Below are 26,067 nucleotides of genomic sequence, written 5' to 3'. Positions count from 1 at the left end.
TATCCCTTTCCATTCAAATGATTTTGCTACGCCTCTGCCATCTCTAAAAGAACTTCAGTACCATCGGCCATCCTTAAATTTTTTGTTTCTTCTCTCTATACTCTAATTCATTTCCCGAATTTCTCTCTGGTTTCCTATACTGCTTGTTCAATGTACAGAATGAATAACATGTTGGAAAAACGACTGAGCGTCAATATCCTCTCTGTTACATGCAGAAGAATCAACAGATCACCTGCTTACGCTATAAATTTTGGCTGAACTGTTTTTGGTTGCAGGCAAGTAGAGGACGGGGACTTGATCTCGGCGTCAACATCAGCAACATCATTACCGGCGCCTCGGACGCGGGCCTTGGTTCTTACGCCGACATACTAGTCTCGTACTCTGCATTTGAAGGTATGTCACGAACTGGACCATTTTCGTTTGAAACAGTGAAAGATCTATATTCCTAGACCGCTGTCTCGGAACGCGATACTAGTCGCAGGCTGTCTAGTCAGTCGTTCCCACGAGCAACACAGTTCAGATTTTTAATATTTCGAGCAATTTTTGCGTGAATTTAAAAATTTAAAGTGCTGTCGTAATCCATTCACTAAAAGGTATAATGTTACACTACTGGCCATTAAAATTGCTACACCAAGAATAAATGCTGATGATAAACGGATATTCATTGGACAAATATATTATACTAGAACTAATTACATTTTCACGCAATTTGGGTGCATAGACCCTGAGAAATCAGTACCCAGAACAACCACCTCGGGCCGTAATAACGGCCTTGATACGCCTGGGCATTGAGTCAAACAGAGCTTGGATGGCGTGTACAGGTACAGCTGCCCATGGAATTTGAACACGATACCACGTAGTGACTGGCATATTGTGACGAGCCAGTTGCTCGGCCACCATTGACCAGACATTTTCAGATGCTATGAGATCTAGAGAATGTGCTGGCCACGGCAGCAGTCGAACAGTTTCTGTATCCAGAAAGGCTCGTACAGGACCTGCAACATGCGGTCGTGCATTATCATGCTGAAATGTAGGCTTTCGCAGGGATCGAATGAATGGTAGAGCCACGGGGGTGACAGAGACCTGTGACCAACGGCACCGCATACCATCACGCTGGGTGATACGCCAGTATGGCGATGACGAATACACGCTCCAAATGTGCATTCAGTGCGACGTCGCCAAACACGGATGCGACCATCATGATGCTGTAAACAGAACCTGGATTCATACGAAAAATTCGTGCACCGAGGTTTGTTGTTGAGTACATCATCACAGGCGCTCCTGTCTGTGATGCAGTGTCAGGGGTACCCGCAGCCATGGTCTCCGAGCTGATAGTCCATGCTGCTGCAAACGTCGTCGAACTGTTCGTGCAGATGGTTGTTGTCTTGCAAACGTCCCCATCTGTTGACTCAGGGATCGAGACTTGGCTGCAAGATCAGTTAGAGCCATGCGGATAAGATACCTGTCATCTGCACTGATAGCGATACGAGGCCGTTGGGATCCAGCATGACGTTCCGTATTACCCTCCTGAACCCACCGAATCCATATTCTGCTAAAAGTCGTTGGATCTCGACCGACGCGAGCAGCAATGTCGCGATACGATAAACCGCTATCGCGATAGGCTACTATCCGACCTTTATCAGAGTCGGAAACGTGATGGTACGCATTTCTCCTCCATACACGAGGCATCACAACAACGTTTCACCAGGCAACGCTGGTCAACTGCTGTTTGTGTATGAGAAATCGGTTGGAAACTGTCATCATGTCAGCACGGCGTCGCCACCGGCGCCAACCTTGTGTGAATGCTCTGAAAAGGTAATCGTTTGCATATCACAGCATCTTCTTCCTGTCCGTTAAATTTCGCTTCTTTAGCACCTCATTCTCGTGGTGTAGCAATTTTAATGGCCAGTAGTGTAGGTTAAAAATTTAACACATTAAGACAAGTATTACTATTAGAAACCGTGTGTTTGTCTTGCGGGAGCCTAATTGCCGCTGCGCAAATAACACGATTACATCTTGAGTTTTTTGAGAATGAGACGCTACGGTCGCAGGTTCGAACCTGCCTCGGGCATGGATGTGTGTGATGTCCTTAGGTTAGTTAGGTTTAAGTAGTTCTATGGGACTGATGACCTCAGAAGTTAAGTGCCATAGTGGTCAGAGCCATTTGAACCATTTAAGAATGAGAGCTCATCGCGACTTCCAACAAATTTCACACATAATTTCAAACTTTCACGAAACATTTTCCCTCTGACACCCCCCCCCCCCCCTCCTCTCTCGCCCTCCTCCCTCCCACACACAAAAAAGAGGAAGGGAATAAGTTTACGCTTACTACATTTTCGCTGTTTGTGCAGTCAAACTTGAGCATCAGTCATGACGTTTTAAATTGCTAATTATTTACAACCCCCTCTGTCTGCAACACACTTTGCTGTGTACCTGCAAAATTATATTGTTATGTGACTCTTAGTCCAGGAGATACCACGTCACAAACTTCGAATGCTTGAAAAACTAACTTTTCCATAAAACGACACGCAGTAAAATTTCAACCTCAGACATAACGTTTTCATTTATTACTTCTTTACTTCTAATTCTATTCGCAACATATTTTGCACGCAGTATCCATATTTATATAGTTTAATGTACCTGCAAAGCTATACGTTCCTACGCCACACTGAAACGCACGAAAATCTAGGTTTTGCTTAAAAAGGAGCGCAAAATACCTACACTGTATTCATCCAGTGTCTCATAATGAGAACCTATCGACTTCCAACAAACTTCACTCATAATTTCAAGCCTTTCCAAAGTTTTTCTCGATTACATGATTGAAGTCAAATATTCAACACGCTGATTGATTTGTAAAGCAATCAGACGTTTGAAGCTACTTTATAGATTGGAGTTCGATTTTTTAAAGAATTGGGAGTTTACCGGTTCTTCACTAAGCGCAGCATACACAGATTCTTAGCCATATGACAGATTAAATTTGTGTACCTCACTGGGACTGAAACACACACACATCGATTGCCGTGTTCTCTGATGCTTTGTCAGTAGCCCTAATTGGAAAATATCAGTGGATTCATTACAAAAACAAAGGTAAATGCAATGTAATGACTTTTATACACTGCATATTAGATTCATGTCAATACGCAAGTGATTGTAATTACGGAATTGTACATTATGCTTTAAATAACCGCGTATAACACAAACAGTCCCTAAACTTTAATAGTTCAATTGTTACGAGTTTCGGAGTATTTTCTACATTACCTGGTGGTAGTTTTGGTGTTTAGCTCAGCAGCATTGCTCCTAAGAAATCAACGGTACACATTACGCATGACTACGAGCATTCACTACCGTGTGAAGGCGTCAGGTGCTCGAATAGTGTCCTCTGAACGTCGTGACACTAAATTAAAGATGATACGGATTTGTCCCTGGATTTTGTCCCGGCATACGGTATTATAAGAGCCCATGAAACATCAATGGTGATTGCTGAAATGTCGTGACATATGAGTTGTAGACCAATCATATCGCAAACCTGTTTTCTGACTGCCATTATAAGGCAATATGATTGTCAGGGAGCTAGTGATACCCATCTTTCTTCATAGGAATGTTGCATATCCATTGCCAAATGTGACTGAGTACTGCCGTCACCATGAGAAAAAGATTGAATAATCAACGAAAGGATAACGTTCTACGAGTCGGGGCGTAGAATGTCAGAAGCTTGAACGTGGTAGGGAAACTAGAAAATCTGAAAAGGGAAATGCAAAGGCTCAATCTAGATATAGTAGGGGTCAGTGATGTGAAGTGGAAGGAAGACAAGGATTTCTGGTCAGATGAGTATCGGGTAATATCAACAGCAGCAGAAAATGTTATAACAGGTGTAGGATTCGTTATGAATAGGCAGGTAGGGCGGAGGGTCTGTTACTGTGAACAGTTCGGTGACCGGGTTGTTCTAATCAGAATCGACAGCAGACCAACACCGACAACGATAGTGCAGGTATTCATGCCGACGTCGCAAGCTCAAGATGAACAGATAGAGAAAGTGTATGAGAATATTGAAAGGGTAATGCAGTATGTAAAGGGGGACGAAAATCTAATAGTCATGGGCGACTGGAATGCAGTTGTAGGGGAAGGAGTAGAACAAAAGGTTACAGGAGAATATGGGCTTGGGACAAGGAATGAAAGAGGAGAAAGATTAATTGAGTTCTGTAACACGTTTCAGCTAGTAATAGCGAATACCTTGTTCAAGAATCTCAGGAGGAGGAGGTATACTTGGAAAAGGCCGGGAGATACGGGAAGATTTCAATTAGATTACATCATGGTCAGACACAGATTCCGAAATCAGATACTGGATTGTAAGGCGTACCCAGGAGCAGATATAAACTCAGATCACAGTGCAGTAGTGATGAAGAGTAGGCTGAAGTTCAAGACATTACTCAAGAAGAATCAATACGCTAAGAAGTGGGATACGGAAGTTCTAAGGAATGACGAGAGACGTTTGTAGTTCTCTAACGCTACAGATACAGCAATAAGGAATATCGCAGTATGCAACACAGTTGAAGAGGAATGGACATCTCTAAAAAGTGCCATCACAGAAGTTGGGAAGGAAAACATAGGTACAAAGAAGGTAGCTGCGAAGAAACCATGGGTAACAGAAGAAATACTTCAGTTGATTGATGAAAGGAGGAAGTACAAACATGTTCCGGGAAAATCAGGAATACAGAAATACAAGTCGCTGAGGAATGAAATAAATAGGAAGTGCAGGGAAGCTAAGACGAAATGGCTGCAGGAAAAATGTGAAGACATCGAAAAAGATATGATTGTCGGAAGGACAGACTCAGCATACAGGAAAGTCAAAACAACCTTTGGTGACATTAAAAGCAACGGTGGTTAACATTAAGAGTGCAACGGGAATTCCACTGTTAAATGCAGAGGAGGGAGCAGATAGGTGGAAACAATACATTGAAAGCCTCTATGAGGGTGAAGATTTGTCTGATGTGATAGAAGAAGAAACAGGAGTCGATTTAGAAGAGATAGGGGATCCAGTATTAGAATTGGAATTTAAAAGAGCTTTGGAGGACTTACGGTCAAATAATGCAGAAGGGATAGATAACATTACATCAGAATTTTTAAAATCATTAGGGGAAGTGGCAACAAAACGACTATTCAAGTTGGTGTGTAGAATATATGAGTCTGGCGACATACCATCAGACTTTCGGAAAAGCATCATCTACACAATTCCGAAGACGGCAACAGCTGACAAATGCGAGAATTATCGCATAATCAACTTAACAGCTCATGCATCGAAGCTGCTTACAAGAATAATATACAGAAGAATGGAAAAGAAAATTGAGAATGCGCTATGTGACGATCAGTTTGGCTTTAGGAAAAGTAAAGGCACGAGAGAGGCAATTCTGACGTTACGGCTAATAATGGAAGCAAGGCTAAAGAAAGATCAAGACACGTTCATAGGATTTGTCGACCTGGAAAAAGCGTTCGACAATATAAAATGGTGCAAGCTGTTCAAGATTCTGAAAAAAGTAGGGGTAAGCTATAGGGAGAGACGGGTCATGTACAATATGTACAACAACCAAGAGGGAATAATAAGAGTGGACGATCAAGAACGAAGTGCTCGTATTAAGAAGGGAGTAAGACAAGGCTGTAGCCTTTCGCCCCTACTCTTCAATCTGTACATCGAGGAAGCAATGATGGAAATAAAAGAAAGGTTCAGGAGTGGAATTAAAATACAAGGTGAAAGGATATCAATGATACGATTCGCTGATGACATTGCTATCCTGAGTGAAAGTGAAGAAGAATTAAATGATCTGCTGAACGGAATGAACAGTCTAAAGAGTACACAGTATGGTTTTAGAGTAAATCGGAGAAAGACGAAGGTAATAAGAAGTAGTAGAAATGAGAACAGCGAGAAACTTAACATCAGGATTGATGGTCACGAAGTCAATAAAGTTAAGGAATTCTGCTACCTAGGCAGTAAAATAACCAATGACGGACGGAGCAAGGAAGACATCAAAAGCAGACTCGCATGGCAAAAAAAAGGCATTTCTGGCCAAGAGAAGTCTACTAATATCAAATACCGGCCTTAATTTGAGGAAGAAATTTCTGAAGATGTACGTCTGGAGTACAGCATTGTATGGTAGTGAAACATGGACTGTGGGAAAACCGGAACAGAAGAGAATCGAAGCATTTGAGATGTGGTGCTATAGACGAATGTTGAAAATTAGGTGGACTGATAAGGTAAGGAATGAGGAGGTTCTACGCAGAATCGGGGAGGAAAGGAATATGTGGAAAACACTGATAAGGAGAAGGGACAGGATGATAGGACATCTGCTAAGACATGAGGGAATGACTTCCATGGTACTAGAGGGAACTGTAGAGGGCAAAGACTGTAGAGGAAAACAGAGATTGGAATTCGTCAAGCAAATAATTGAGGACGTAGGTTGCAAGTGCTACTCTGAGATGAAGAGGTTAGCACAGGAAAGGAATTCGTGGCGGGCCGCATCAAACCAGTCAGTAGACAGATGACAAAAAAAAAAAAAATGCCGTTCTGAAGTACAGCAAGTGGAATAGATAGGAGGGTCAATACCGCTGTCTCTGAAACTCCTCATAAAAGTGGTTGCTGTCTATACTGCCATTAATCTGTGTGAGTCGACATCATAAACACATCAAAAAAAGTTTTGTATCGCCTCAGCTCCAAGACTTTCGAAAGCTGTGCAGAAAATTGGCATAGAGATCAATATAAACATCATTTCCGCCCTTTTTATTGCTCACCAAAATCACACACTGCATGCTGTACCACCATACAGCGACACCTTCAGAGGTGGTGGTCCAGATTTCTGTACACACCAGTACCACTAATACCCAGTAGCACGTCCTCTGGCAATGATGAGTGCGTGTATTCGTACTGGCATACTATCCAAAAGTTCATCAAGGCACTGTTGGTCCAGATTGTCCCACTCGTCAACGGCGATTCGGCGTGGATCCCTCAGTGGTTGGTGGGTCACGTCGTCCATTAACAGCCCTTTTCAATCTATCCCAGGCATGTTCGATAGGGTTCATGTCTGGAGACCATGCTGGCCACTCTAGTCGAGCGCCGTCCGCGCTGGCCGAGCGGTTCTGGCGCTGCAGTCCGGAACCGCGGGGCTGCTACGGTCGCAGGTTCGAATCCTGCCTCGGGCATGGCTGTGTGTGATGTCCTTAGGTTAGTTAGGTTTAAGTCGTTCTACGTTCTAGGGGACTTATGACCTAAGATGTTGAGTCCCATAGTGCACAGAGCCACTAGTCGAGCGATGTCATTATCCTGAAGGAAATCATTCACATGATGTGCACAATGGGGGCACGAATTGTCCGTGAAGATGAATGCCTCGTCAATATGCTGCCGATTTGCTTGCACTGACGGTCGGAGGATGGCATTCGAGTATCGTACAGGCGTTACGTCGCCTTCCATGACCACCAGCGGCGTACGTCAGCCTCACATAATGGCACCTCAAACCAGCAGAGAAACTCCACCTCGCTGCAGTCTCTGGACAGTGTGTCTACCGCGTTCAGCCTGACAGGGTTTCCTCCAGACACGTCTCCAGCGATTGTCTGATTGAAGGCATATGCAACACTCATCGGTGAAGAGAACGTGAAGCAAATCGTGAGCGGTCCTTTCGGCATGTTGTTGGGCCCATCCCTACCTTGCTGCATGGGGTCGTGGTTGCAAAGATGGACTTCGCCATGGACGTCGGGAGTGAAGTTGCGCATCATGCAGCCTATTGCGCACAGTTTGAGTCGTAAGGCGACATCCTGAAGATGCACGAAAAGCACTATTCAACATGGTGGCGTTGCCATAATTCGTAGGTAGCGGTCATCCACTGCAGTAGTGGCCTTTGGGCGGCCTGAGCGAGGCATGTCATCGGCTTGTCCTATCTCTCTGTATCTCCTCCATGTCCGAACAACATCACTTTGTTTCACTCTGAGACGCCTGGACACTTCCCCTGTTGAGAGCCCTTCATGGCACCAAGTAACAATGCGGACGCGATCGATCCGCAGAATTGACTCTCTAGGCATGGTTCAAGTACAGACAATACTAGCCGTGTACCTCCTTCCTGGTGGTGTGACTGGAACTGATCGGCTGTCGGGAACCCTCCGTCTAATAGGCGTTGCTCATGCATGGTTGTTTACATCTTTGGATGGGTTAAGTGACATCTCTGAACAGTCAAAGGGACTGGGTCTGTGAACCGGGGTGATGCAAAACTTTTTTTGATGTGTTTGTTTTGTATGTGACTCTCCAAATAATCACACATCGGGTGTCCAATACGCCCCTCAACACTGCACATGGCCAAAGTCCGTCTCCATGGTAGCTGCCAGGTATCGCCGTAAAACGTTTTAACGTGCCTTACCGCTGTACCGTGCCACTCAGTACATCAACAGTGGTGTTTACATGCCATTTGTAATAAAAAGCGTTTTTGGCTTCCAGCACACTTATAGCCACTCCAGCCTGCAGTTGACGGGATCAAGTCATCCATGCAGAATGCTCGTTCACTGAACTGCTCCGGAGTTTGGTCAACACTGCCAACAAATATGTGCGACTTGTAACCTTCATATAGGTTTAGGTAAACCTGTACTTTGTCACACCGAGTAGTCCATTATCAAGTCAGTGCATATAAAGCTACTGATTTCACACATGCTTCGCTACCGGTAAGATTTACCCGGTACACCTGAAATGTCACAGGATGACTAATTGATTTCCCACAGATTGTTCATTATGCTCCTTTTTGGCCCACTGATACTGCCTTTGTCACTCTTGACATCGATCAGGCGTATTGGTTAGAGTTTTCACTTGGTTTGAAAGTTCTTCCTTTTGTGAAGTAGGCAACACTGGCCACACTGGTCAAACAAGACTGGGCCTGTGAATATTCGCGGATATTTGCAATAATTACTTTACGGATAAAAGTCTGCGCTGATCCGCACGCATATTTACGAATATGACTAATAATAATTACTTTATACTTAAAGTTAAGCAACTAAGATTAAATGTCGTGTGACTAGGGCCTCCCGTCGGGTAGACCGTTCGCCAGATGCAAGTCTTTCGATTTGACGCCACTTCGGCGACATGCGCTTCGATGGGGATGAAATGATGATGATTAGGACAACACAACACCCAGTCCCTGGGCGGAGAAAATCTCCGACCCAGCCGGGAATCGAACCCGGACCCTTAGGATCGACATTATGTCGCGCTGACCACTCAGCTACTGGGGACGGACAGTTAAGCAACTGGATCGGTATTACGATCCTCGTCTGTTTGCATCGACAGTAAGTTTAAAATATAGTTTTAAGTCACTATTATTACCCATTAGGGACAGATTCCCACTAAATTGGTTTCGATTCACATTGCCCTGTAAAGGTAAGATGTGTCGTTCACATTTACAAGAGCTAAAGGTGGTGACATGCCTTCCTTCCTCGTTTTTACACGTGAATCTCGTTGCGCATCAATAGCTGCATTATGTCAGGTACATTCCTGTGTCGTTAGCAGTAATATATGATTCTAATGGAACAACCGAAAGAACCCACAAAAGAACATGGAACCTGTTCCACGAATTAACATACATTGGAATCTTTGTTTCATGGTATGATCGCTGTTCCTGTATCACAATGACATAATCTTTGGTGATAAATTAGCGAATCTGTCAACGTTCCATTAAAATGTATTTGTGCAGTGGTCGTCACATTGAGAAATGTAGCACGTCGACATTATTTAACACTGTGTTGAAATTACGCATACTTCATAAATGAAGTATACAGGTAGCTTTTAATACAGGGCAACTATACTGCTCGAAAGAATTGGGGGAACATGACTTTGGGTATCTGCCGCACTCTAGTGAACGGTAATTGAGGACTGGGTATGTTACCAAGTTATACCTTTATTCTTCGCAAATTAAATACATAGCAAAACATCATTGTATCCTCTCTCATTTACATAATAAGAACTGAAATGTCTGAAAGATGTCGAAAACTGAATTTCATTGTACAGTGGGAGTTTTAATGACTCGTATGCCTTTCGTGAGCGTTCTATCACCGACTATAACCTACATTGTATGCCCAAATGCCCATATAAAGCTACGGAGGTACCTCTGTAGTACACGTTCCCGTTCTTCAATCAGAGCCTTTGAGAGTTCTTGGAGAGTCTTTGGTGGAACAGTACGATCACGACCGTCAAGCATGTCCCACACATGCTGAATGGAGTCTAGGGTCTGCAGGAAATCCCAGGTGACGACCGCCACATGGACGCTTGCATTGTCATGCATGAGAAAGAGCTTAAGAGCACTACGTTATGCAGCAGCCACCAGTGGTCCAAAAGGTTCTTTCCGATGTACTGCCTGGCTGTAAGGCGATCACGGACAACGACAAGATCCCTGCGGCTGTTGTCTCACCACATGATTACAGAGCCTTGATCGAATTTGTCGATGTCCTTGGCAGCATTGGGCAGGTAACACTCTCTGTGGCGTCTCCACACACGAAAACGGCCTCCACCTTGCGTCAGAGGAAACCTGGACTCGTCTGTGAACAACACGTTTCGGCAGTGACAAAGTAGCCAGTCGACATGAGAACGACATGACTGAAGCCGTGCTGTGAGATGGTGTCGTGCCAAGCTGGGTACTCGAAAGGACGTCTGAGTCGTATGGTCTCGTAACCTGCTCGTTACAGACCGCCATAAACAAACGGGTTGGAGTTCAGGAGTACCCTGGAATGAGGTGTCCAAAGATTTAGAAGTCAGAAGTGCAAGAAGATTCCAGGAGAAGAGCCGCACTGCGGAAGAAATAACTCAGAGACTGGGGAGATACAGAGACCTTAAGCAACTATTTAAAGACTGCCTTTGGCAGGCATGAAACGTGAGCTGGAACCGATTCATGGCAGAGAACTTAGGTTTGATCCATGGGGTAATCCGTATAAGATTTGCTGCCAAAAGACAAAATCTCGAGCAACGTTATCAGTTCTAAAAGTAGCACACAGCAGCATGATGGAAAACTGGCGGCAGTCCGCTCAATTACTGATGGACACAGTTACAGACGATCCTGCAGAGAACGAATCTGATGTACACAGAGCACCGCGGAACAGAACTAGGGAAGCATGCTGTGGAGACTGGATAGTTCGAGCATTTTCGAAAGAGAAGGTGAGAAAAGAAATACTGAAACTGAAAAGAAATAAATCACCTGGCCCTGACCACATCCCTGTTGATGTTCTACTAGCCCTTCAATTGAAAATTACTTTATATTTATTCCCACTATACAACGATTGTTTACTACAGGGAAGAATATAAATAGATGGAAGAAAGTAAAAGTTATATAGTTGAAAATGGGTGGTGACAAGGGTCTCCGAAGTCTACAGATCAATTTGCTTTCTCGATAGCTTAGGGAAAGTTCTGCAGACGCTGCAACAATATCATTTCAGAAGCGGAAAGTCAACAGCAGACGCTGTAAATGAGGCGATGAGACTTGTCAAAAACGCTCCACATAAGCATGTCGTAGCCATAACGGTGAAGATCTCCTGGCCGTTCGATCACTTTTTCACCGTTTGAGGGTCTTAAACTGCCAACGATCGCTATACATCTGCTTTAAGAACTACTGTGGAATCAAAGAACCAACACCGTCGTCCCCAGAAGAAACTTTAACAAAGGAAATTTCGGAAGGCTGCCCACAGGGATCCACAAGCGATCCTGTTTCCTGTGATTTAGCAGTCGACCTGGTGTTGGGAAAGCTACAGGATAATGAAGAGGTCGTAGGAGTAGCGCCATACGCCGACGACCTGAAGATTCCTATGAAGGGAAGCCACGGAAGCAACCTGGAAGTTGAATGTAACGAAGTTGTTCAGTAATAACATCAGTGCCAAGGAGTCAAACTGTATGCAGCGCCTGGAAAGACCAAATACTTGCCGTTAGGAGGAAATCTTCAAAGAGAACCGGTCATGAAATGAAGCGACAGGTCTATAAAGAGAAAGTCCGTGACCAGGTAATAAGGCGTCTCCGTGGACGAACGACCAAACTGGGATGGCACACATAATGGAAATGAGCAAGGGAACCACGAACAGGATCTCTCTCTCTCTCTCTCTCTCTCTCTCTCTCCCTCTCCCTCTCCCTCTCCATCCAAACAGGCCTTGGAAGGCCCAACGGTGCCGATCGGCCGCTATGGAGGGGCATGTGGTCAGCACACCGCTCTCCCGACCGTATGTCAGTTTACGAGACCGGAGTCGCTACTTCTCAGTCAAGTAGCTCCTCAGTTTGCCTCACAAGGGCTGAGTGCAGCCCGCTTGCCAACAGCGCTCGGCAAACCGTATGGTCACCCATCCAAGTGCTAGCCAAGCCCGAGAGCGCTTAACTTGGTTGATCTGAGGGGAACTGGTGTTGCCACTGCGGCAAGGCCGATTGCACGAACAGGATAAATCAAAGTATTAGGTGTGCCAGTTACGATTATAAGCTGTCTTAAATGAAATCATGGGATACTGTCCGCTGATTGTGGCCACGGACTTGTGCTCGCAACATCGGCACGGACAGTTATCAGGGTGCAATGTGAAATATTTCTTCGGCTGACAGCAGCTTTTGGTACTGTGTCAATTGCGGTGTTGCAAGTAATACTTGGAGTCCGTCCACTCGATCTCCAGACGCGAAAAGAAAGCGGCGATTTATTGATTGAAGAAAGAAGAATATCACGAAGAGCTGCATTTAATAGAGATACGGGTCACAGGCAAGGAGAAAATTCAAAATCCGATCTTCCACCTATGGCAGAAAAGATGGGATGATGCCCAAAGAGCGAGGAACATCTACAGTTTTTTGCCATCTATAAAACAGAGACTGAGAGTATGTTGTTGTTGTTGTCTTCAGTCCTGAGACTGGTTTGATGCAGCTCTCCATGCGACTCTATCCTGTGCAAGCTTCTTCATCTCCAAGTACTTACTGCAACCTACATCCTTCTGAATCTGCTTAGTGTATTCATCTCTTGGTCTCCCTCTACGATTTTTACCCTCCACGCTGCCCTCCAACACTAAATTTGTGGTCCCTTGATGCCTCAGGACATGCCCTACCAACCGGTCCCTTCTTCTTGTCAAGTTGTGCCACAAACTCCTCTTCTCCCCAATGCTATTCAATACCTCCTCATTAGTATTGTGATCTACCCATCTAATCTTCAGCATTCTTCTACAGCACCACATTTCGAAAGCTTCTATTCTCTTCTTGTCCAAACTATTTATCGTCCATGCTTCACTTCCATACATGGCTACACTCCATACAAATACTTTCGGAAACGACTTCCTGACACTTAAATTTATACTCGATGTTAACAAATCGTTCTTCTTCAGAAACGCTTTCCTTGCCATTACCAGTCTACATTTGATATCCTCTCTACTTCGACCATCATCAGTTATTCTGCTCCCCAAATAGCAAAACTCCTTTACTACTCTAACTGTCTGATATCCTAATCTAATTCCCTGAGCATCACCCTTACTGAGAGTAAAGCACCCTCAAGGGGCCTAACGCAATTCTTGACTGTTCATGGGCCCTTTGCTGTCTACTGGCATCGAATTAGTACAAGAAAAACATCGGAATGTGCCTGTGGTGAAGAATATTCAACAAAATATACTGTCTGGGGATGTCCGCTGTATATTGATGTGGCTGATATTGATCGGCGGCAACTGAATCCCAACGGCAGAAACCGGAACAGAAGACTAGATGTAAATGAGGTACTGTGTTGCGAAGCAGAATGGCATATCTTAGCCAACATTGCTAACGCTATTGGAAGAAAGGCTTGGGTAGCGCGTTACCTCATCAACCAGCCCCCGTCTAGTGCACCACCAGAGTTGCAACTGAGGATCGAGAAGCAACGTAGCGAAGGTAGCTGGGGTCAACAGCCGCGTCAGAAGGACTGCCAAAGTCGTATGCGACACCATCGTAACAACACCAGAGAGAAACATACCCGTGGGCCGTATCTCGTCACCCAAGTAACCAGAACCGGGATGACGTGAGCCGGTGTGCTTCTGCGCCTGTCACCGGTAATAAAACGATGCCCTCTTGGACCAGGGAGTAAAGAAATGACTCAGAGGCAGATACGACCAGAACTCTCTCCAAGCACCCAAGGAAGCGGTAAGGCACGCCTATGGACTGGGGAGCAATGGAATGCAGTGTGGAATGTGACAGACAAAAACTGTAGTTAAAGTAACAGTAGAAGACATAGATTTAGCAGTACGTACAGTTTTCATTCATAGTTAAAATAGGTGTTGTTAAATTAATTTATTATTATTTACATAGTAGAAATAATTGTGGTGATGGGAGGTAGTATTGTGCAGGGTAAGTATTTAATGTACGCTGCATAACTTCTGGTTAAATTAAAGGTGGTTGTTGTTGTCTTCAGTCCAGAGACTGGTTTGATGCAGCTCTGCATGCTACTCTATCCTGTGCAAGCTTCTTCATCTCCCAGTACCAAGTGCAATCTACATCCTTCCCTATCTGTTTAGTGTATTCATCTCTTGGTCTCCCTCTACGATTGTTACCCTCCAGGCTGCCCTCCAGTACTAAATTGGTGATCCATTGATGCCTCAGAACATGTCCTACCAACCGATCCCTTCTTGTAGCCAAGTTGAGCCACGAAACTTTTATTCTCCCCAATCGTATTGAATACCTTGTCATTAGTTATATGAACTACCCATCCAATCTTCAGCATTCTTCTGTAGCAGCTCATTTGGAAAGCTTCTATTCTCTTCTTGTCCAAACTAGTTATCGTCCATGTTTCACGTCCATACATGGCTACACTCCATACAAATACTTTCAGAAACGACTTCCTGACACTTAAATCTATACTCGATGTTAACAAATTTTTCTTCTTCAGAAACGCTTTCCTTGCCATAGCCAACTGCATTTTATATCCTCTCTACTTCGACTATCATCAGTTATTTTGCTCCCCAAATAGCAAAACTCCTTTACTACTCTAACTGTCTGATTTCCTAATCTAATTCCCTCATCATCACCCGACTTAATTCGACTACATTCCATTATCCTAGTTTTGCTTTTGTTGATGTTCATCTTATATCCTCGTTTCAAGACAGTATCCATTCCGTTCAACTGCTCTTCCAAGTACTTTGCTGTCTATGACAGGTCACCGGCGAACCTCAAAGTTTTTATTTCTTCTCCATGGATTTTGATACCTACTTCGAATTTTTCTTTTGTTTCCTTTAGTGCTTGCTCAATATACAGATTGAATAACATCGGGGAGAGGCTACCACGCTGTCTCACTCCCTTCCCAACCACTGCTTCCCTTTCATGTCCCTTGACTCTTATAAATGTCATCTGGTTTCTGTACAAATTGTAAATAGCCTTTCGCTCCCTGTATTTTACCCCTGCCACCTTCAGAATTTGAAAGAGAGTATTCCAGTCAACATTGTCAAAAGCTTTCTCTAAGTCTACAAATGCTAGAAATGTAGGTTTGCCTTTCCTTAATCTAGCCTCTAAGGTAAGTCGTAGGATCAGTAGTGCCTCACGTGTTCCAATATTCCTACAGAATCCAAACTGATCTTCCCCGAGATCTGCTTCTAACAGTTTTTCCATTCGTCTGTAAAGAATTCGCGTTAGTATTTTGCATCCGTGACTTATTAAACTGATTGTTCGGTAATTTTCACATCTGTCAACACCTGCTTTCTTTGGGATTGGAATTATTATATTATTCTTGAAGTCTGAGGGTATTTCTCCTGTGTCATACATCTTGCTCACAAGATGATAGAGTTTTGTCAGGACTGGCTCTCCCAAGGCCGTCAGTAGTTCGATGGAATGTTGTCTACTCCCGAGGCCTTGTTTCGACCCAGGTCCTTCAGTGCTCTGTCAAACTCTTCACGCAGTATCGTATCTCCCATTTCATCTTCATCTACATCCTCTTCCATTTCCATAATATTGTCCTCAAGTACATCGCCCTTGTATAGACCCTCTATTTCCACCTTTCTGTTTTCCCTTCTTTGCTTAGAACTGGGTTACCATCTGAGCTCTTGATATTCATACAAGTGGTTCTCTTTTCTCCAAAGGTCTCATTAATTTTCCTGTAGGCAGTATCTATCTTACCTCTAGTGCCCTCTAGGCAGCTCTGCTTAGCCACTTTAAGGTAACAGGCAAAAATGGAATGGAATAATTAAATAAATGTGTCAGACACAGCGGCTCCAGTGGCCCTTCTGAGATCGTACTGCAGTGCTCTTGGGGTTACCGTACGACGCCGGAACGTACAGATGGCCAAATGTTGATCCTAAAGTGGGACAGTAATGCATCGGAGACCTTGTCCAACTAGCCTTGTTTACTGACCTGTCTACCTGTAGCGTGTCCACAACTTATGGAGAAGAGATTGCGAGACATTGGCATGTGCTGCAACACGATGGAAGGTCCATCTTTCTTGGATTAAATAAATTGCCCTTGTAACTTGTACTGCATTAAGATGTTGCATTGCATGTGCTTGGTTGAATATAACGACCGCAAATGACAACTATTATCTGTGTATCGCACTACAGAACGATGCTACACAGTCACTCACTTTCTTCTGAGGAGTCACCTGATATTGTAATGCATAAAACAACCGATAGATGGCGAATGACTTTAGTTGTCGCATACACTGAGAGCCAAGGTTTTCAGCTATGCAATAAGCCCGGGCGTTGGTACGCGTGTTACCCTAATTCTCATGAGCGGTCCATAAGAGAGTCATTAGTTTTCAGAGTTCTATATTTTCCAAAGCATTATATGTACAGCATGACTGATCCATGAACAGAACTTAAATTCACTGTGTTTGAAGTGTGGTGCCCAGTCTAGCGTCTTGACAAAATAGCTACGAAGGAAAACCAAAATTTTTGTTTGTTGGAATATGCGAGATGTTTATCTGCTACAAAAGTGAATCGTTTATTCAGGAGGAATTGTGGGAAAGAACCACCATGTAAACAGAGAATTGTGTGTTGGTATTGACAATTTAGGGGCACAGGTTCCTTCTGTAAACAGAAAAGTAGCGGTCTACCAAGTGTGCTAGATGCAACTGTGAAGTGGGTGAGGGAAAGTTTTGTACGCAGTCCAAAAAAATCAACGGCCCGCGCAAGTCACCAACTTGGAATCCTACAGCACACTGTGTGAAAGATTTTGCGACAGTGGTTATATTTCAAACCGTACCGTCTGCAGCTCGTGCAACAGTTAAAACGGGACGACAGTTGCCAGTGCCTTCAATTTTGCAACACTGTGCAAAAATCGGTTTAGGATGAACATTTTGCGTCCGAGCTGACATTCAGAGACGAAGCAACCTTCCATTTACCTGGAAGGTTAATCGCCACGATATGGGAATATGGGGCACTGAAAATCTGCATGACATTGTGGCCCATGAGAGAGATTCGCCGAATATCAATGTTTTCTGTGAAACGACGCAGACGAACCTGTATGGGCTATTTTTGTTCTGTGAGAAGACTGTGATGGGTATCCCTTATAGCACCCCCCTCCTTCTCGGGATTTGCGAAAACACAAGTTGACAATGACCGTCAATTATGAATTTTGACCCGCGTTGGGATAAGGCATCCGAATGCGAAGTAAATAATGATTATTCCGGGGGAAAAAGGAGACGTTATAGCTTGATCGTTATTGAATGAGTAGTTTCATTCAATAACGATCGGTAAATCAAATAATGGAAATGATTTGGAAATAATTTTTTGCCGAAAGAAGCGATTAAGTTGTAAAAGTAATTAAAAAATCGGTCGCCAGCTCAACTGATGAGCGACAGTACTGTTAAGTACGTGAATAATTGGTTCAAAAGTAAAGTTTACCTGTTTGTAGCGCAGCAGGTGGTACGGGAACTTTTACGGAAGTGCTGTGTCAGGCTCAGTAGTCATATAAAACAATGTCATAACAATCTAACTACACTTATTTTGTTCATAATTTGTCAGCTAAGTGCAGTGCTGACAACACAGATAATTATCTATCGAGATTCTGAATAATGGACTGTCATTCCGTCTTTAAAATTAGGTACTTTGCACAGTTTAATCTACTGATAATGAAATATATTGCCAATAATTGATTAACTATGTTTTGACTGATAATAATTCATTAATTGGGGGATTGTCATGTGGAATAAGCTTTATAGTTTCATGAAATATCCTTGAATTAACTTCAGATGAATATGCATTGAAATAAATCTTAATAATCTAATTTATTACTTCAGTCTATTAGTATGTTACTACGGTTGGCGTAAGCTTATTAAGTGCAACAATTAACTACGATAACCAGTCTGAAATTTACTCTTCACCGTCTATGCAAATAATTTGATAATTAACATATTTTCTCTTGATAATGGCGTGACACACTCGGTTCAATAAGGTAAGGACTGGAAGGAACCTACTTGGTGTTATTGTCGGGTGGAATGTAATTGCAATACTTCGATTATAAAGTGCTTGTTATTAACTGTTCAACTTCAGAGAAAAGCACAGTCACTGGCAAGCCTTCTACAATTTTATTCTACGAAAATTACGTGGATCTTACTTCCCTCGTTGTCGGTGGATCGGCGGAAGTACACGGCAGCGACACAATGTGGCATCGGGCTTTTACTGTTACGACTTGGGCCCACAGTGCGCTTCACATTTAAATCAGCACTGTACCCGTTAAACCATAATAACTTGCCCGGCCATGCTTCCAGATATGCCGACCATTACTTTCCCGTCGTACGTAGATCCACACACTAGCCGTTAGATGTCACACAGCTAGGACTAGCAGCACTCGACTGTGCGTCTTACTCCGAGCACGGCGTCACTGCTACTGCTGCCCGCTGGCGCGCTCCCGCGCCCAGCGGCACGACAAAACAATCTCTCTGACTTCAACGTTAACTAAATATGCCCTGACTTGCCACTGTTAAATATTACATAAGTTAAGCATAGTATTTACAATACATATTTACACTAGACAATACATCGTATACAAACAGTTTCATGTGTTAAGTAAGCGAAAAAATTCATAGCAAGGACTACGTTGTAGCGTCACACCCTTACCTCGATATGTTGCGACTGTGGTTGTTTCCACAACTAACTGCTGATTTCGCGAATTTCTTCTTCAAACAAGGTAGGTCGCCTCATTCGAGTACCAGTGTACGTCACTACATAAACAACGAACTTCCGCATGGCTGCATTGGGCGTAATGGTGAAAATGATGGGTCTGCATTCCCTTGGCCCCCTTGGTCTTCTGACCTAATGCCTTGTGACTTTTTATTTTGGGGTTCCATTAAGGACCGTGTTTACTTATTCCCACTGCCAAGAACGCTGAAGCATCTCTGCGTTGACCATTGACAGGCTGTTCCTACACAAGGTATGCAATGAACTTGACTGTTGCTTGGATGACGTCTCGTATGACCAGAGGGCCACTCATAGAATATTTATAGATTTAAAACTGCAAACTTGGCGAGTTTGCGGTTGCATTCTTGCATCTGTCATATTTGTACACGTAATACTTCGGGAAAAGAGCTTTGAAAGCGAATAGATCATTTATAGCAGCACTACTGTAGAATACGAGGTGTCAAAACTTGCACCACCACTTCTTTTGACTCTGCAATGATTTGGAAATGTTTCGCAGGTAATTTCAGTAGTTTCAGTAATTACGACGATAGTTTGCAGCTTGCGAAGTGTGTCAAATACATGATAAGCTACTTTGTGTTGAAATGTGATCACGATCGGTCACTACATGATTGGTCTACGAAATGCAAACTGCGCACTCCAACTCCAGCAGAAGAAATTCAGGCGAGGGGCAGTCATAGCGCCAGAGTTACGGACTTCAGAATGGGTTAAAGTGGCCTGAAAACTTCTGATATCCCCAGACGTGGATGTGGGTGAAGTGTCTTACGGATGCGGGCCTGAGGAATTGGACCTCGTTTCTCTTAACCATGCCGCCCCCTATGTCTACACCACCACCATCATCATCATCATTTAAGACTGATTATGCCTTTCAGCGTTCAGTCTGGATTCCCCCTTATAAAATTCCTCCATGATCCCCTATTCAGTGCTAACATTGGTGCCTCTTCTGATGTTAAGCCTATTACATCAAAATCATTCTTAACCGAATCCAGGTACCTTCTCCTTGGTCTGCTCCGACTCCTCCTACCCTCTACTGCTGAACCCATGAGTCTCTTGGGTAACCTTGCTTCTCCCATGCGTGTAACATGGCCCCACCATCTAAGCCTGTACGCCCTGACTGCTACATCTATACAGTTCATTCCCAGTTTTTCTTTGATTTCCTCATTGTGGACACCCTACTGCCACTATTCCCATCTACTAGTACCTGCAATCATCCTAGCTACTTTCATATCCATAACCTCAGCCTATTGGTAAGGTAACCTGAATCCACCCAGCTTTCGCTCCAAACCAACAAAGTTGGTCGAAAGATTGAACGGTGCACAGATAACTTAGTCTTGGTACTGACTTCCTTCTTGCAGAAGGGAATAGATCGTAGCTGAGCGCTCACTGCATTAGCTTTGCTACAGCTCGCTTCCAGTTCTTTCTCTATGTTGCCATCCTGTGAGAATATGCATCCTAAGTACTTGAAGCCGTCCACCTGTTCTAACTTTGCTCCTCCTATTTGGCACTCAACCGGTTTATATCTCTTTCCTACTGATATTACTTTCGTTTTGGAGATGCTAATCTTCATACCATAGTCCTTACATTTCTGATCTAGCTCTGAAATATTGCTTTGCAAACTTTCAATCGAATCTGCCATCACAACTAAGTCATCCGCATATGCGAGACTGCTTATTTTGTGCTCACATATCTTAATCTCACCCAGCCAATGTATTGTTTTCAGCATATTATCCATAAATAATATGAACAACAGTGGAGACAAGTTGCAGCCTTGTCCTACCCCTGAAACTACTCTGAGCCATGAACTCAATTTACCATCAACTCTGCTGCCTGACTATCTATGTAAAGCCCTTTAACTGCTTGCAAAAGTTTGCCTCCTATTCCATAATCTCGTAGAACAGACAATAACTTCTCCCTAGGAGCCCAGTCATATACCTTTTCTAGATCTATAAAGTATAGATACAATTCCCTGTTCCACTCATAACACTTCTCCATTATTTGCCGTAAGCTAAAGATCTGGTCCTGACTGCCTCTAAGAGGCCTAAACCCACACTGATTTTCATCCAATTGATCCTCAACTAGTACTCGCACTTTCCTTTCAACAATACCTGAGAAGATTTTACTCACAACGCTGATTAAAGAGATACCTCGGTATTTGTCTACACCAACTTCATTTATTATACATACCTAAATTCACTTGGGCCTGATGGTATTATGACTCAGCTCAAGACTTTCGTTCATGGAAATTTAACAGTAATTATTTGCACAATGCACAACGTGTTATTGTAGCATCAGAGCACAGAAATTTTGTGATTCCTTTAATTATGTTTCAGGTGCCACAGCGGCCGGTGAAACACAAAATGCCTCGCGGTTTGTGCAGACTCTGCACGACGAACTGGTAGCCCATAGGGGAGTCAAGGACCTGGTGTCGTTGCTCACAGACGTGAACCGCACCGTGGTTCAGCAAGTACGCTTACGCACCGACAGGGAGCATCTGTTACATGGCGGGCTGCTTCAGCCGTGCTTCTCCTCAACCTTGACGCGCCGTGTCTACTTCCGCTAGATCAGTCTACTGCACTCACCAGGCCACCGGCAGTGACGCTTTCCTTGTCACTGCCGCGCGTCGGCAGCAGCGCATCCACTGCAGACCCGGAAGCTTTGACTGCTCAGTCATGTCCAACGGTTGCAGTCTTCCTCTACTCAATGTTCCTGCAGTGAAACAGATTGCCCCGTTGCTCATCACATTTTAAATAATGTACCTTGAATCATTTAGAAGACATAATAATGTACCATTAATTTGCCTGTAGTTACAATTTAAAAACGGTTGCATTCCCACTTTATACAAATACATACACCGAGATATTAAAGGTAAAAATTACCAGGGGCGTTCAGTAAGTAATGCTAAACTTTTTTCTCTGAAAGCAGGTTGGTTTCGGTCATGATTCAAGTACGCCATATTATTCCCCACTCTTTTGGCTGCAAAACTTACTTTTCAATATAATCGCAGTTCAATGTGACGACCTTACGTGACCCTACTTGGAGGGCTTGTATGCCCACATGGTACTACTCAACTGAACGACGTCAGAGCCAGCATCAATAACCTCCCCATCGCCCAAGTACTGCCTCCCATGGAGTGAATCCTCCACTGGGCCACATAGATGGAATTCGGAAGGTACGAGTGCAGGCTGTAACTGAGAAGTCCAATTGGTAGGCGAGTGTGTCGCCACCACCAAAAGAGACGTCCAGTTAAGCAGCAATTTCGATTGTAATCTGTCAAACACCTCGAATGAGAGTGTCCACACGTTCCAACATTGCAGCAGTCACAGCTGTGTGTGGCAGGCCAGCACGTGTGACATCGGACAGGTTTTTGTGACCATGTTGCGGCGATGCAGACGCCTAGCTCAACGAAACAGGTGCTTTTGTTCAGTGCTAGGTCTCCGTAGACATTCTGCAAGCGCCTACGAATATCTGCGATGCGCTAGTTTTCCGCCAACAGAAACACAACGACAGCTTTCTGCCTTGGAATGGACTTCCAATACTGACGCCACTTTGAAGGCTACATATAGCGCCTCCACCTATCAGAACTTCATGAAGCTATAGAGGCTGAAGCGGTATTGTTCCACAAGACATTCCACATTTTTCAACCGAAATTGTGCGAGCCAAAAATATTTTCGATTGCTTGCTGAGCGCTCATAATATTAATAACAAAATGGAACATTAGGAGACCATCAGATTCCTCATGGATAGTGCTCTTATTACTGAAATAAGAAATCACCAATTTGTCCTCGAATTGAAGGTTGGGGAAGACCACCACTTTATTGTGGGATTTGGTTATACGGTCTAGATATCTTGCTTTTGTTTGAACCGTATTTTCAGTTCACAGTACAGGGATGCACATTCAGTGAAACCCAACTTCACATATCTCCAATTGGAAACTATCACGATACACTCGCGGATAAAGTTATGAGATATGAAATAGCCCTTTTTCCTTTCTCAAGTCTTCATGGATAATAATATGCACAATATTTGTTTCATTTAACAAACATAGCATGGATCTACTGTATGTAATAAAATCCGTGCTGATATTCTTGGCTCATTATACACTCTTGCTGGGAAATGTGCTAGAATTTGTATGAGAGAATATATCAGTTAACAACACCTACATTTATTCCAGAGCAGTATTCTCATATTCTGTGAGTGTCCAGCAAAAACAGACTAACAAATCTCTACACGCTTAGTGTAAGTTATAACATAGATATTATCATGTCTCTATCTCTTGGTGGTGTTTCATGTATGAAAATCAGTACATCATTCTATGATTTGACTTTTCCCACTGGTAATTCCCCCCACTACCTGTAACATGATGTGGTTACTATCACAAATACACCAAATCATGGCTTGCCAGCAGTGAAGGGATTATGTTTTAGTCTTTAATTTTACAATATTTTAGAGCATTAGCAATTAAGTCAATAAACTTTAAATTGAAATGTCTTCTGATTATATATGAAACATTGAAAAGCAGATTCTTTAAATGACTGGGACACCAGTAGAAGGTAACTGTGAGTTTCATGCTTAAATATAATCTTTCCCATATTAATTACAAATATGTCATTCATTGTAATTACAGAAAATAATGCAGAGGTTACGGCATTAGATTAACATTTGAAAGGCACAGGGTTCAGTGTGCTACATAGAATTAAATTTTCTGAGAGGTATCTAACCTGCTTAAGTGAAATTCTAGAAACTTCTTTTAAGTATCACTGCTGGTTTTTTCTCGCCTTTGTCCAACTTAACCTTTTTCTCCATAAAGAATCACAATTTGATACAGTTATTTTAATATTAAAAACCTCCCTGTTTGATTGACAGACAGATGAATCACTGTAAAAATTATTTCCTTATTGTTAAACAGAAATGTAACGTTATACCCTTATATATTTTAAATATTTGTTTATATTTTATAAAGAGTATCTTTAATGGTGGCAAGTATATATTTTCATTGTATTTCTATAAAGCTTTGTCTTCCAATTTGTTATACAGTACATCTATTGCTATAACAATTAACCATCACGTTCGAGGGATTTCTGATATTCTGTGAAATGTAAATTAGTCTTACATTTATGTGTAAATAGTATTGTATTTTCACTTTTAAAAATTGGAAACAGAGCATGTGTAATCTTATATCACCATAGTTATAGGTAATATCTTTTTAACAAAAATCATTAGTCTTTGTATTCGTAAATATATTATTTTTCATTCCATTCCTATTGAAGGACAATTTATTTTCCTAATAAACATCACAGTACAGCTAATATTTGAATTTTTTTGCAAAACATCTCAAATTTTTATAATTTCTCATATCTTCACAAAGAATTTTGGCTCAGACTTCTTTTTTTATTACACACACACACACACACACAGATATATATATATATATATATATATATATATATATATATATATATATATATATGGAAATGTTATGAATGTTTTTTTCATGAAACTATATGTCATCATTCATATAAAAGCACTTTTTGTCCATTATCCAAAATGTTTTGTTGAGAATATCCACCACTGAATCCACTTATTTATACTCAACTTACTGGTAGTATTGAAATAATTTCTATTCTTTTTTTTATTACTACTGTACATATTAAGGGAACTAATGTTGCTCGAAATAATTCACACATTATTAATCATCTTGAATGTTCTTAATTTTTTCATATCAAGTTATTATACAACATACTGGTAAAGTACAACTTCATTAAGCAATATAACCATTCGTTTTTGTGACTGTAAGAATGAAAGTTCAAAACACACATGACTTTGCTTAACAAACCTATAGTAACAATTTAAACATCTGCTTTTAAATTAAAAACATAAAATTCCAACTGTATGGGTATTATTTTTGTATGTAATGCAGATTTAGGTGTATTGCATCTTTCAATGTATCATCTTGGATGAATGTGTGTAGATGATTAAAGTTTTTCTGATAAATTATGTATATGTCATTGAATCAAATGTTTTCTGTTAATTGAGACAGGCTATATTTACAGTAGAGCTGTTATTATTGTTATCAGATCAAGGTGATTGTCGTTATATTTGCTGCTACTACTACTAATACTAATAATAATAATAGTAAAACCAGTGTATCAGTTTTTGTGATTAAGACAGGTCAATAAAATGGCTGAATGGGCACCAAGAAAGAGTAAAAAAGATGGGAGAAATGCCAAGCTTTAAAATAAAGCTTTCATTCTATGTGTATTATCACGATTTCATGAGAGAAGAAACTATTTAAAGAATTTATTTCTATTAAACTTAAAAGAGCGTGTTACATTCAGAGAACATCACAGTTCTCAGTCTTGAATAAGCCAGTCCTCTGCTCTCTGGTCTACTTTATTTACAGTAAATATTTTCTATCATAGACAAAAAGAATATATTTCATTTCACAAGTAGCATTTGGGGTTGAAATGATATGAGTATCCTCTTACTTTCTCACTTCTGTTCTCTTTCATCACCTTTCTCTTCCTCAGCTTCTAGATTTTCTGTGATGATTTCTTCTCTTTCAGATCAAAACAACACTTGGTAGTAACTACAAATGAATGTCCGAAATGCTATCAGTTAGCATTCGTTTGTAGATGTATGAAATGCATCACAGGGACCCAATGCATCCAATGTAATACATCAAAGAAAACATAATTCAGAGGAACTTGTGTTAACTTTTCTTTCAATTTGTTTGGTAGAACTGTGAACAAAAAATTGTTAACAACATTTTTGCACTGCTTTATAAGATACATTTAAATCAATAATTTTAACACTTACCATGCTTGGTTGCTCAAATACAGATTGTTTCTAACTGCACCTGATAGCTCTTGGTTGTTCTTAGAAAAATTATCTGATGTGTACTTCCTTTGGGGCGTATCGAATAAGATACATACGATATTCAAACCATATACAGGGTTCTTTTCAGGTCAA

General features: G+C 42.2%; 1 protein-coding gene across 1 annotated transcript in view; it reads left to right on the top strand.

Annotated features, from left to right (window-relative positions):
- Positions 1 to 24,506, top strand: part of LOC126281770 (caspase-1-like) — a 162,443-nt gene extending 137,937 nt beyond the window's left edge. Inside the window, exons 5-6 of the mRNA XM_049980971.1 lie at positions 276 to 393; positions 21,429 to 24,506. Coding sequence (XP_049836928.1) covers positions 276 to 393; positions 21,429 to 21,658 — 348 coding nt within the window. The 3' untranslated portion in view covers positions 21,659 to 24,506. The remainder of the gene's footprint in view (positions 1 to 275; positions 394 to 21,428) is intronic.
- Positions 24,507 to 26,067: the final 1,561 nt, after the last annotated feature.

The sequence above is a fragment of the Schistocerca gregaria genome, chromosome 1, assembly GCF_023897955.1.
Source record: "Schistocerca gregaria isolate iqSchGreg1 chromosome 1, iqSchGreg1.2, whole genome shotgun sequence".
Taxonomy (NCBI): Eukaryota; Metazoa; Arthropoda; class Insecta; order Orthoptera; family Acrididae; genus Schistocerca; species Schistocerca gregaria.
The sequence above is the reverse complement of the archived record's forward strand: the minus strand, read 5'-3'. Positions and strand labels throughout refer to the sequence as shown.